Source organism: Myotis myotis, unplaced genomic scaffold, assembly GCF_014108235.1.
Source record: "Myotis myotis isolate mMyoMyo1 unplaced genomic scaffold, mMyoMyo1.p scaffold_m19_p_10, whole genome shotgun sequence".
In the NCBI taxonomy this organism is placed as follows: Eukaryota; Metazoa; Chordata; class Mammalia; order Chiroptera; family Vespertilionidae; genus Myotis; species Myotis myotis.
Window position 1 is genome coordinate 13,842,714 of NW_023416314.1, and position 14,262 is coordinate 13,856,975.

Consider the following 14,262-nt stretch of genomic DNA (forward strand, 5'->3'; position numbering starts at 1 on the left):
TATACACTATATTTACATGTTACTTTTACAAATTCTAAAGCAATTTTCTCGTATAATTCTCACAACCATCCTGTAAGGTGACCCTAGCAGTTATACAAATTTCAGTTAATAATTTGACCAGGGTCACAAAGATAACCAGTAACAGAGACGGTAAAAGAACCTAACTAACCTTTAAAGTTGAACCCTATTTTAAAAAAAATTTGGGCCTGACTGGCATGGTTCAGTGGATGAGTGTCAACCTATAAACCAGGAGGTCACAGTTCGATTTCCAATTAGGGCACATGCCAGCGTTGCATACTCAATTCCTGGTGGGGAGGCGTGCAGGAGGCAGCCGATCAATGATTCTCTCTCATCACTGATGTTTCTCTCTCTTTTACCCTTCCTCTCTGAAATCAATAAAAATATATATTTATAAAAAGGAAATATAAGTAATAAATACATTCTCATCATAAAAAGCAAGTAGCCCGGCTGGTGTGGTTCAGTGGTTGAGCATCGACCCATGCACCAGGAGGTCACGGTTTGATTCCAGATTAGGGCACATGCCTGGGTTGCAGGCTCGATCCCCAGTAGGGGGCATAGAGGAGGCAGCCAATAGATGATGTTTCTCTCTCATCTATGTTTCTCTCTCTCCCTCTCTCTGAAATCATTAAAACATATTTTTGAAGAAGAAATTAAACCATTACATAAAAGACCAAAGAACCCTTTGTCCACAATCCCCAATCCCTCCCTCCTGCCCCGAGCTAACCCTGCCTCTTTCATATTCCCCATCTTTATCTGTATCTATATATACAATGAGTACTCTGATGAAAACTAATTTAATAACTTTTAAAAGAAAAAAAATAAAGACTACGCCTTAATAGTCTTAAAGTTATTTTTGCTTTTCAAAACTTTCCCTTCTGAATGATATACCATTTTAACTTGCTTTGTAACATAAATGAAAAAATATACCAATCATCATGTATATGCTTAGAAATGTGTGTTTTATTAGATATGTGTAATAATAAAACTAAAATTTTGGAGCCAACCCAGAATAGAGAAATGCCTTTGTAAAAGGTGCTACTGGCAGACTTGAATGCTTATATGGTTTGGTAAATAAATCAAAGAAAGGTATGAAGCAATAGCAGCTATCATTCCTGAAAAGGGCTGAAAGAGCTTGATGGATTTTATATTAATATAAAAATACCTGGTCAATTTCAAAATAAAATTACATATTTTTAACACAGGGATATTCTACTTTAATAATGTCAAAAATATTCAAAACAATTCCTATAAATGTTCAACAAAAAGGTGTCACAAAACAATAAATCACAAATCTTTTAATTCCATTGTCTCATTGCTCCTGATTTCTTATAGATGCTAATTTCAATTTCAACTTGTATGCCAGGCATGACATTAAAGAATTATTCTTCAACTATTGAGGGGACAAATTTTAAGAGTTATTAGACATAACTTATAAGGGATTAAGAAGCATACTTAGAATAAAAATAAATCCTCTCATTTTAATAAATACACTAAGTAAAATCTAAAACTGCAAGATGTTGAGCGCCTGGCCAAGGTGGCTCACTGGTTGAGCGTCGTCAGTGGTTGAGAGTCAACCTGTGCACCGGGTTTGATTCATGGTCAGGGCACATGCTCAAGGTGTGGGCTACATCCCGTGTGGGGTGTGCAGGAGGCATCTGATCAATGATTCTCTCATCATTGATGTTGCGCGCGCGCTCTCTCTCTCTCTCTCTCTCTCTCTCTCTCTCTCTCTCTCTCCCTCCCTCCCTCCCTCTGTGAAATCAATATATTTTTCTTTTTAAATTAAAAAATAAAACTGCAAGATGTTGAGACAATGAAAATATGATATATGAAAGCCTACCAGTATGAGACATTAACTAATCTTTTAATTTAGACAAAAGCAGTAAGGGTAATCAAGCCAACTGATTAATGACTAGTTCACTACTTACTTACTTGTCATCATGCTCATAAATATTGAGACCCAAAGCATCAACACCTAGCCACAATTCAGTTCCTTTTTTATTTTTTATTTCAAAATAGTTGACTCCATACATTTCTAGATCTTGTGCAATCTTCAGGTATTCCATCATAGAGTCTTCCCTGTTGAAATAAAGCTTATTACAATATGTTTAAGTAAGAGTAATAGCAAATTGCAAAAATACTGTGAATTAAAATTCAGTGCTTTATTCATGTCAACTGATCTTTTGAGGATAATCTGATGTAATAATTAATGTTACAGAATAAAAATACTTTAATTTGAGAAAAACACTAAGAAAACAACCATCCAAATACCTTAGCATTCCTCTATGTTCTTCATGCCAGTTCTGTATTCTTTCTTCCCACTGCTCTTTTGTCAATTTGTGTTGCTCCAAAACACTACGATAAAAAAAAGAAAAAAAACACACCAATGAAAATGCCCCTATAACTGAAAAGTCAATACTCTTTAAAAGTTTAGAATCAGACCCTCACTGTGGTGGTTGCCAAACAAATCTATACACAATAAAACTGCCTAGAATAAACACACACAAATGACTACATGTAAAAGTGGTGAAATCTGAGTAAGTTAGGTGGATTGTATCAATGTCAGTATTATGACTGTGATACTGTACTGAAGTTATGCAAGGGAGAGCTGAAAGGATACACAGGATCTTTCCACAATTTTAAAAACGCACACGAATCTACAATTATCTAAAAACAAAAAGTTTCTAGGATTTTGAAATTATTTTAAATAACTTGCTTTAGAAGTTATTATACAGATAGTTTATAAGAATTCAAATGTTTCAAATGAATAAAATATTGGACAGAAAAGAAAAATAACTCAATATTAACGGAAAAATTAGAGAACAGATTGAAAATCAGAATTCTTAGGCCTTAATTCTTTTACTGTATATATTTTTTGTGCTGCTAAATTTAATTTTCTATAGGCAATACTTTGAAAAGTGAAAAGTTATACTTTTTCTCACCACCATAACCTCCAAATAACTTTTCATTAGGTTGTTTTATCCTTCCAGTGTTTATTATGCAAATATAAAAACACACAAACTGATTTTTAATACCAAATCAGCAGATTCAACATGCATATAACTTACCTATTATGCAAGCTATAGAGTATGTACTTCTATTCTCTTTGGGTCATATAATAATTATTTATCTTTCTTTATTGGTGAATCCCCAAATCCTACTTTATTGATGCAAAAGCTGTGGTGTTAAAATATTGTTTTGTGCCCTAACCGGTTTGGCTCAGTGGATAGAGCATTGGCGTGTGGACTCAAGGGTCCCAGGTTCGATTCCGGTCAAGGGCATGTGCCTTGGTTGCAGGCACATACCCAGTAGGGAGTGTACAGGAGGCAGCTGATCGATGTTTCGCTCTCATCGATGTTTCTAACTCTCTATCCCTCTCCTTCCTCTCTGTAAAAATCAATAAAATATATAAAAAAAAAATTTTTAAATAAAATATTGTTTTGCTATATTAAAAGTTTACATAAAACCTAGGAACTTCTTGGCAATACAAAGAAATCTTCGGGTGAATATTCCCTTGGACAAGTGAGTATTGAGAGTAGATTCCTTAATGGATGGGGTCTCAGACCATTATTTTCTTATTACAAACTGCTCCTGTCTCTATGTATTCTTTTTTGAAACCCTTGCTTTTTGGGGAAAGAGTTTTGACTTTTTCAGAGCACTTAAATTTCCACATTTTTCTTGTCTATCCTTTCTCTTGTTATCTGACCCCTGCTCACCAACAGGAGTGCAAACAGCCTTGAAGGCATAATCAATTCAGCGAATTGCTGGTATCCAGATGTTAACTAAATCTGAAGATATGGGTTAAATTGGATGCCATTAAGATTTCTGCTATAGGTTTTTATATCCTGTATTTCAGATATCATTTTTTTTTTTGTATTTTGCATAATGCTCTTGTATTATTAAATATGCATGAATGATTTGCAAGTACCCAAAACTTCCTTCCCCCCTTTTTCTTCTATCCAGAAAGAGCCCTTCTTCACGCCTAAGGCCAATCTATCCAACTTGACTGTTACTCTATGTGGGCCTTTAAATGACTTCTCTCCACTTCTTCAGCATCTTCACTCCACTCTTTATGGCAGGAGACGTATTTATTGTTCCCTGCCTATATTACTAGCAGCTATACTTATGTGTTACAGAGGGCAAAGACCACAGCGATATTGCTCACCATTATATGCCCTTGTCAGCACTGAAGAGTACTCAAAAATTTGTACAGGATATTAAAAAATCAATTCTTTCCCATCTTTTACAGAACATGTCTACAAACCCATGCTTTGCTACTCCTAGATTTCTTCTTTTAAATAGCAAACTTCATTTGAGAACTGCCTATATTCACTACCCTTCAATTCCATACCTCATGGCCACTGCCCCTGGTCTACCACAATCTGGCTTCACTCCCCAACACTCTCCTGAAACTGCTCTTTCTAAGGTCACTACCCATCACCTTACCGTTATTCCCAACAGACACATTCGTTGCTTTCATACTCGACCTCTTTGTATTATTTGACACTGCTGACCTTAAAGCACTCTTTTACCTTGGCTTCCATGATGTAACACTCCCCTGGTATTCATCTCAATATACTTTACAGGAGCCTCTTTCTCTGTACTTAAAAGTAAAGTTCCAACAAGGTCTATCCCATGCTTTTCTCTTATTCTGTGTGTCCAAGAGGACTTTAAGGTCCATCTCTTTCATTCCCATTTTTGCGCTAATTACTCCCAAAACTATCATAGCTCAAACTGCTCTCCAAGATCTGAACACACATTGACAAATGAATGCTAGCCCTCTCTTGATTAAACTATAGATATTTCAAACTCAATAGGTTCAAAACTGAAATCTCCCTCCTGTGAAATGTATTCCTCCCTCCCCCCCACCCCTTGCCCACCCGCCACCTTGTCAAAAGGGTATTACTAGCCATCCAGATGCCCAAGTCAGAAATCTGGGATATAAAAATCTATGTATATCAAGCTCTTTTTAAAGGAAAAAGGTACTATCTAGTGGAGCTAAGTATTCATATCACCAGGAAACTAAATTCTACTGTGGGAGAACAGATGGCTTATCTGGGTTTTTTAATGTAAGAATTAAAGGCATCCATCAAAATCATCAAATTACTATGATTTATGATTGCCAAATAACCTTCTGATTACTAATTCCTCATACTTAGATAATGAGTAAAAGTGTGCTATATACCAAACATGAAATTAGCAATCACTGTGAAAATATTTTCTCCATTCTGAACTGAAAAATTAGTAGTATTCTAACATTAGAGTGAGTCACTTTTAATCTTAGATAGCTGGAATTAGTTCTCCACAGACTATTAACTTGAAGACCAACTGACTGTACTTTCAATAGCAAAGATCAAATTTTAAAGAGCATGTGCTATCTTCTTTTTAAATAGAGTGGTTACAGCACACATGCATTTAAAATAAGAAATTGGCCCTAGCCAGTTTTCTCAGAAGTTAGAGCGTCAGCCTGCAGACTAAAGGGTCCCAGGTTCAATTCCGGTCAAGGGCATATGCCCAGGTTGTGGGCTTGATCCCCAGTTTGGGGCATGCAGGAGGCAGTCAATCAATGATTCTTTCTCATCACTGATGTTTCTATCTCTCTCTCTCCTTCTCCCTTCCTCTTGGAGATCAATAAAAATACTTAAAAATTGTTTTTTAAAAAATAAATAAGAAATTGTGCTTACGTGTGATTCCAGTGTTTACAATTTTTTAAAATCACATGACTATGAACTGTAAACCAATTAATTCATCTGGTGCTCAACCAAATATGAATCTGATTAACACTGAAAGAACAACTATGTTATATATACTTGTTGAGATAAAATTATTTTTGATGAACAATTAAATTGTTCAGGATAATTTTGATTATATATAATATTTGCCTTATCTACTGGCTTAAAACTTAATCTGCTGTACATTTTATTATATATAAGTTATACATCAATTAAAAATAAAAACTAAACCTTATCAGAAATGAAATTCTACTGTGCCAATACTCAATTTCTTAATTCAGTGCTTAAAAGAATCTGAGAAGCCCAGCCAGCGTAGTTCAGTGGATGAACATCGACCCATGAACCAAGAGGCCCCTGGTTTGATTCCCAGTCAGGGCACATTCCTGGGTTGTGGGCTCAATCTCCAGTGGTGGGCTGCAGGCCGCAGCCAACTAATGATGTTTCTCTCATGGATGTTTCTATCTCTCTATCCCTCGCCCTTCCTCTCTCTAAAAAAAAATAAAATAAAATCAATGAAAACATATTTTTAAAAATCTGAGAGAAAGAATTTTGGGTTAGAATAGTAATAAAAAGCAGACAAACACATAGACTATAAGTATCTCATATTCCTGATTCTTTTGGTAAACAACATGCATTGTTTTACCTTCAAAGATAACTATTACTGCAATATTAATATTTAATAATCAAATATTAAAGCTACTGCACTTAATGATAACTTATTAAGCTTATATCAACAGAGTACACTTTGTTAGATGAAAATAAACATTGATGCCTAAAATCAAAGGAAATTAATAAAAGTAGACATAACGTAGGTTAATCTTTCTTCATATTTAGTACCTGAAAAAGAAGCTATATCTAAGAGCTTAACTACTATGAGACGTGGTACAGAACTGAATTTTTAAGATTAAAAGATATATAGTTTTGAATTTAAATGGAAATTTTAAAACTTGAGAATTTGAACTAAGAACAGTAACAACTTCTCTCCAGTTCTAAAAGATCTCCACACATATTCTAATATCAGAGACATGTGTGCTACAATTAAGCACTGAGATCGTTAAAAGTAATATCTGATGCTATACTTCCTAAATTTCTTAAGTAATGCTATCAACTAACACTTGTATCACACTTCACAGCTAAAACTGTACACCGTACAGTTCATGTACAGTCGTCATAAACTAAAAGGTAGGCAGAGCAGAACTGTTATCCCCATTATGCAGATTCAGATTTCAAGACTCAGGGATGTTGGGTTTTTGCACCAAAGATCACACAACTAGCAAAGAGCAGAATTAGTACTCAAAATCTAGGTCTCCTGCCAATGATTTTTTTTCTCATGCCATGCCACTTTAAACTTACAGAGGCAGCAGTGTATGCAGATAAGAACACAGCACAGGACTGTCAGTCTGAAGACTAGGCTTCAAATGCCTTTTTAAGTTAGAAACGGAATTTTTATTCTATGGAGGACACACAGGCTGTTACTTATTATTCTCAGAAGCATTTATTAAACATGCATCTGCCTGTGTTTTTACCAAGCAGTGACAGCGGCATCCTCCAAGCTCAAATCTCTATTTATTGCTTATCTTGTGGAAACGAGGAGAGAAGAGGCAAAAGGTTTAGTAGTTGCAGACTATATAAACCTACGTAGCTACTAAGTCATGATTTTTAAAACTATACTCCAATTCACCTGACAACTTGAAACCTAAAAAAAAAAAAAAAAATTCGATTTACAAACTTCTGAAATGTAATTTTTCAGGGAATATAACATAGGAACATGTTTCACTTACCGCTGGGGGAGGAGTCTATCATTAGCCAGGTAGCCTGGTTTGTGAACCTCTTTGTTATAGTCTCCATACTTGGCTTGGACAGCATAGGAAGCCAGAAGGACTGCGGTTTCTGGTGGGCAATAGATCTCATCATTTAAGATAGCTTCTTTAACTTGCAAGAAGAAGAGTCTCTGGGTTATTTCTTGAATTAATTCCTCAGAAACATCTTCAGGAAAGAATTTAGCTCTAAATTTGAACTGTAAAGGATTCTCTTTTTTAACATCTTGCTGTGTCACCTGGAACAGTAATTTAAGTATAATCAACAAAAATCTTAAGTTCAAAATAACTGAATCTAGTCACATCAAATTCTTTCTAGAAGTAGGATGTAAAACAGCAATAAGATTCTAAATCTGTTAGATTCTAAACCTGTAAAAAATATATGAGAAAAGATTCTATGCTCACAAATATGACCTATAACTCACAGATCCTATCTAGTAAGCAAACTGAAACTTCTCCTGAGACGCTTATGCTACAAATGTTTAAATCAAAGTCAGTACTGTTATACAGTACATGTTAATAATATTTCCTATATTGTAAATTTTCAAATAGAAAAAGTGAACGTTTCTTTTTCTAAGGTAAGTTGATGGTACCTTATTCAGTTAAAAGGCATGCCACCTTTAATGATCCAGAGATAACTACAAAAGGAGGCCTGATCAGTACCTAAGCTTTTCTGACACAAATTCAAGATAATTAACCTCAGAGTAGCCTAACTATTAGTTAACTAAGGCCCAGCGTGCGACTGAAATCACGCAAGGAGGTGCCCCGTGGGGGGCCAGGACCCGGGTCTGATTCGCGCAGCGCTGGCCCCGCGGGAATCAGGTCGGACCAACTCCGCGAGGGGCTGGAACCCATGCCTGACTCGCAGCGTCCCCCAGCCCCCCTGCCTGTGTCCGCTCCAGGGCCGCCTGAGCCGCTGCACCAGCTCGGGCAGGGCCCGTCTCCCCTCCCGGCTTTCAAGCAGCTGCGGCGGCTGCTGATCAGGCCCTCCCCTCCTCCAGAGCAGGCGCGTGGAGGCCCCTGCCGCTCCATCCCCAACGCTGCGCATGCAACCTCCTCCTATCCCGTGGACCCGTTATGGCGTCCTGGTTAATTAGCAGATTTCTCTACCATCTACACTAATAAAAGAGAAACATGGTAATTGGCATACGACCGTTACCCTTCCCATTGGCTAATCACGACGATATGCAAATTAACTGCCAACTAAGATGGCAGTTAACCGCCAACAAAGATGGCGGCTAATTTGCATACTGCAGGCAGGATGGGACAGCGCCATCCTGCCTGCCCCTCCGCCATCCAGGCCTGCTATCTGTGACCTGGATGGCGGGCGACCCAACCCAGGGCTGGCGGGGCATGACCGCAGCTGTCGCCTACTGACTAAGACCCCAACCTGCTCTCCCGCCCGCAGACCGGGGCTGGTAGGGCGGCTGCGGCGTCCGCGCCGCAGTCACGCCTCCAACCCGAGAGAGCAGACCCAGGCCTCTCAGCTGCACTCTAAGCAACTTTGTTACAAAAATAGAAGCTAAACAAAACCCCGGGCTTCAGCCAGCAGGACCGCAACATTGTTTCAAATACAGAAGGGTAAACAAAGGCCAGAAACCTGCTTTCAGCAGTGGAAGTCTCATAGCTGGAGCCGAGCCTCAGAGCTAAAGCTGGCCCAGAATGAAAAAAAAAGGAAAAAAGGACAGGTTGGGAGCTTCAGTAACCCGCCAGCCTGAAAACGGCCCTCAGCCCTTCACCCAGACTGGCCAGGCACCCCAGTGGGGACCCCCACCCTGAAGGGTGTGTGACCAGCTGCAAACAGCCATCATCCCCTCACCCAGGCTGGCCAGGCACCCCACTGGGGACCCCCAACCTGATCCAGGACACCCTTCAGGGCAAACCAGCCGGCCCCCATCCGTGCACCAGGCTTCTATCCTATATAGTAAAAGGGTAATATGCCTCCCAGCACTGGGATCAGCGGAGCCGCGAGGCCTCCCAACACCAGGATCAGCGTGACAGGGGGCAGCGACCAAACCCCCCTGATCGGCCCTGCTCTGTGTGTGACAAGGTGCAGCACCCCAACCCCCCCCACCCCCCATGGGCCCTGCTCTGTGTGTGACAGGGTAGAGCCATAACCTCCCCATTAGCCCTGCCCTGAGTGTGACAGTGGCGGCGCCCCAACCCCCTGATCCACCCTGCTCTGTGTGTGACAGGGGGCGGTGCCCCAACTCCCCTATCGGCCCTACTCTGTGAGTGACAGGGGGGAGCTCCTCAACCCCCTGATCAGCCCTGCTCTGTGCGTGACAGGGGGGAGCTCCCCAACCCCCTGATCGACCCTGCTCTGTGTGTGACAGGGGGCGGCGCCCCAACTCCCCAGTCAGCCCTGCTCTGAGCCAGACCAGGGGCTGCACCTAGGGATTGGGCCTGCCCTCTGCCACCCGGGACCAGGCCTAAGCCAGCAGGTCGTTATCTCCCGAGGGGTCCCAGACTGCGAGAGGGCACAGGCCGGGCTGAGGGACCCCCCTCCCCCCCCCGAGTGCACAAATTTTTGTGCACCGGGCCTCTAGTATATATATATTTATTCATTCCCATTATACATACTTTACCTTTTTATTTAGTTTAAGCCATGTAGAATAACCTTTGCTGTCCACATACTGCAGCCCAAAAAACCAGACCTCGCGCAAACCAACAGTTTTCACCACCTTAAAAAAAAAGAGTCAATTTCAGTTCTACATTCATACTTTAACTATGGCACTATACTTCAAAAGAAAAACAGAACTACATAGGTATTACAGGTATACGCCTTTGCTATAGAGAAGCTCTTTCCTAAATTTAACATACTAATTAGAGGAACATTTCCAAAAAGTTAAATTCAGGTTTGTATATTAAATTTGATAGTGTCAATTCAATCCTATTTGATCCATTTTTTTATACCTCCTTTTCCTGCTCACTCCCATGATGATCCCAACAGATAACAAGAGTCTAGGGAAACAGGTACAGAATTGTCGTAATCCCATTTTCCTATTTCAATTTTCCCCCAAAACAATTGCAGGCTGGTGGAGTCACTGTGAAAAGAGCATGAGGTTCCTCAAAAAAACTAAAAAAATGGAACTGCCTTATGACCCAGCAACCTCACTTCTGAATATTTATCCAAAGAAACCCAAAACACTAATTTGAAAAAGAATTTATGCACCCCTCTGCTCAATCTACCCTCACAACTACACGACTGGTTAAGGCAAGGCAAAAACAGTACCACTTTGGTGACAGGAGTCACTGCAAAAATTTAAATGCCACGCTCCCGGTATTCCAGCTGGTGCTTTCACCCCCCCCCCCCCCCCCCATTCTTCCCTTCACTCACCACTGTATGCTCTTCCCTCACCGAGCAAGAAACCACTACTGGAACATGCCATGCAGTTTACCCTTCTACGGCTTTGCTCATGCTTTTTCTTCTGCCTAGAATGTTCCTTCTGTACTTTTACCACCTGTTGAATAATTTATTCCTCAAGGTTCAGCTCAACTGACATACCTTCTGTGAATTAAGCTCTCCTATTATCCAGAGAAAATGAATCACTTGTCCCTTGACGTTCCCATGGTACTCACCTATCCTGGAACATTTACTGTATCGTATCATGATTAACTGAATTAGCAGTATATCTATTTATTCTCCTTGACTGTTTAAAATTACGGGCAGAGATTATTTGCCTTATTTATCTTAATATACATGTCATCTCAAAGAATGATTAGCCTGAGGTAGGCACTAAAAGTATTAAGAGTAAATAAAGTGGTGAGCTAGGTCCCACAGTCAGGATTGTCCCAACACTTAGCATAGCATATTTTTTTAAATCTATATTTAAAATAAAATGAGGGAATAGAGTTGGAGGAGCTGAGAGTTTGTTAACATTTCAAAAGCTTTACAGAAAGAGTCAACAATAGTTCTTAAGTGATAAATATTCTTGGTTTTTTATTTTTAAATCTAAAAGCATGCCAGGCTTTTGGTTTCAAGATAGCAAACTGAACCCTTTAGTTCACTTTCCCTCACTCAAAAAATTTCACTGAAATGATACATACAAAATTAAAAATAAAAAAATCACTTAGCTGTGTTAAGGAAGGTTACCATAAAAAAAAAAAAAAAACCACAGAAATTTCTGGATGATGTGGGATATAAACACTCATACTGATGCAAAAGTTAATCAATGCCAAACAACAAAACTTTAACGTGGACAAAGAAGACCAGATCATTTAACTTTGGCAAAATAAAGTTTGTCCCAACAGAGCCATAGCAAACATTCCAGCTCGGAGTGGCAGAGGTAGGGGATTTACCCAGGTCAAGAGCAACAGACAGCTGTGTATTCAGGTAGCTGGCCTATGCTGTTGCCCCAGGCTTTGTGTGATTCTAAACAAGGGGTATTTGCCACAGCAGGCAGCAGGGACAGTACCTTAACTTTAGACTATGACAACAAACACCAGGAAGAGCAAGAGAGCTCAGCTGTGCAGTTCCTGAGGAGGCCCTGTATTTTCAGCAGCTCTTTGCCTACTTCTGGAAATGTTCTCAGAAACTTTCGATCACATACCTTTCAAGGTGGGGCAAAAGTAGGTTTCCAGTTGTGAGCACACAAAACAGTGTTTTTTTCTTGTGTTGTAAGTATTATATTATTTTCCATATGAATTATAAACCTACTTTTGCCCCACCTTGTGCAAGTAAAAAAATGCTTGGGCACATAACTACAATACATGAATATTCATAAATTATACACATGCTGTCACACATGTACTAGCCCAGTGATGGCGAACCTTTTGAGCTCGGCGTGTCAGCATTTTGAAAACCCTAACTTAACTCTGGTGCCGTGTCACATACAGAAATTTTTTGATCTTTCCAACCATAGTAAAACAAAGACTTATATTTCTGATATTTACTTTATATATTTAAATGCCATTTAACAAAGAAAAATCAACCAAAAAAATGAGTTCGCGTGTCACCTCTGACACGCGTGTCATAGGTTCGCCACCACTGTACTAGTCTATATAATAAAAGCCTAAGCGACCGTTACAGCAGAACTGAAACAACCGGTCTATGATGCGCACTGACCACCAGGGGGCAGATGCTCAATGCAGGAGCTGCCCCCTGGTGGTATGTTCCCACAGGGGGAGCGCCGCTCAGCCAGAAGCTAGGCTCAGGGCTTGGCATCTGGCCCCAATTCAGGCTCCTCCCTGGCCGCCTGCCAACTGGCACACTGCTACATCCCTCAGAGGATGTCCAACTGCTGGTTTAGGCAGTTGGACATCCCGAGGGATCCCAGACTTCCAGAGGGATCCAGACTGCGAGAGGGTGCAGGCCGGGCTGAGAGCTCCCCCCTCCCCATGCACCGGGCCTCTACTATATTATAAAGCACATATTTTTAAAATAATTTGAAAGAGGAAAGACAAAAATATAATTTTTTTTCTTGCATCCTAACAAATCATGTTGGACACTCCTTGGGGTATGAACACACTACTTTAATCCCACAGGTAGAGGCTGGAAGAGGAGGCTAGTGAAGGAAGAGTCAGCAGGGAGCAAACAAAGAACCATAAGCACTCAACTAGAGTCCCTCCACACAACAGCTGGCCTCAAACCAATGTCATCAGAAGAGAGACTGCTAAGGTGGACTCATGTAGCTCTGTACTCTTACTTGAGAGGACCCCTAACTCTAGATTTGCTCCAGGCCGGACCCTGAGCCCACCTACCTGCCAGCTCACCCCATTACTCACTATACCCAAGTAAAGCCTGCTTTTAAATCCGTGCATTCTTGGATCAAGAGAATTTGTCAGGAAATAGAACAGCGATTATAAGAATTAATTGTCGAGCCTGGCCGATGTTGGCTCAGTGGTTGAATGGTCAACCCATGAACCAGGAGGTCAGGGTTCGATTCCCGGTCAGGGCACATGCCCAGGTTGTGGGCTCGATCCCCATTGGGGTGGGTGGGGAGGGCGCATGCTAGACGCAGATCAAGGATTCTCTCTCATCACTGATCTCTCTCTCTCTCCCTCTCCCTTCCTCTCTGAAATCAATAAAAACATATTTTAAAAAAAATTTTAAAGAATTGTTGAGAGAGCCCAAACAGATAACAATACTCCTTAATCTAGACCTCCATTTACAACATGTACATATGTGTGTGCTGTATGTATGTATGTAAAATACTGTTCTGTGCACTTTACATGAAGTCCCAATTAATTCTCACAACCTTCAAAGGGAGTGAGGCTATCACCATCCTAACTGACAAAGGAGAAAAATGAGGCAAAGACGGGAATCTGTCCAAAGTCGAATGGCTGTAGTCAGGACTCCAAAGCAGGCAGATGTGGCTCCAGAGCCCATATTTCAAACTGCTACACGCTCTTGCGCCAAATAAATGGGGTTTCCTTTTCCCTGGTATCCAAACTAAAACAATTCTGCTTAATAAAACACAAATATTTTATTTTTCAGTATCAATACCAAAAAGGCCCACTAGCTGGCTAGTGTCTGGCTACCACAAGCATTTCATTAATTACGTAAATAACATTTCAACTTGCTATGAAGTACAATAAATGCTAACTCTATTTACATTTTTATTTCAAATAAAGGTAGGCTATATGTTTATAAACAGAAGGCCTACAAGAATCAACGAAGTGGGTATTAGTTCACAAGGTATTAGTTCATTGTGTATGGTGAATGCAGCTGCTTATCATTTTGTTTTAAA

At 40.1% G+C, this 14,262-nt stretch overlaps 1 protein-coding gene across 6 annotated transcripts in view; it reads right to left on the reverse strand.

Annotated features, from left to right (window-relative positions):
* RDX (radixin) overlaps positions 1-14,262 on the reverse strand; it is a 92,209-nt gene that overhangs the window by 53,290 nt on the left and 24,657 nt on the right. For 4 of the 6 annotated variants that reach the window (XM_036324541.1, XM_036324540.1, XM_036324547.1 and 1 more), the window contains exons 4-7: positions 10,159-10,254; positions 7,535-7,809; positions 2,293-2,376; positions 1,954-2,100 (exon numbers count right to left, since the gene is read on the reverse strand). In XM_036324541.1, the coding sequence (XP_036180434.1) occupies positions 1,954-2,100; positions 2,293-2,376; positions 7,535-7,809; positions 10,159-10,254 (602 nt within the window). Of the gene's footprint in view, positions 1-1,953; positions 2,101-2,292; positions 2,377-7,534; positions 7,810-10,158; positions 10,255-10,910; positions 10,932-14,262 lie in introns of those variants that run through there. The other 2 variants (XM_036324545.1, XM_036324544.1) reach the window with 2 other exon arrangements.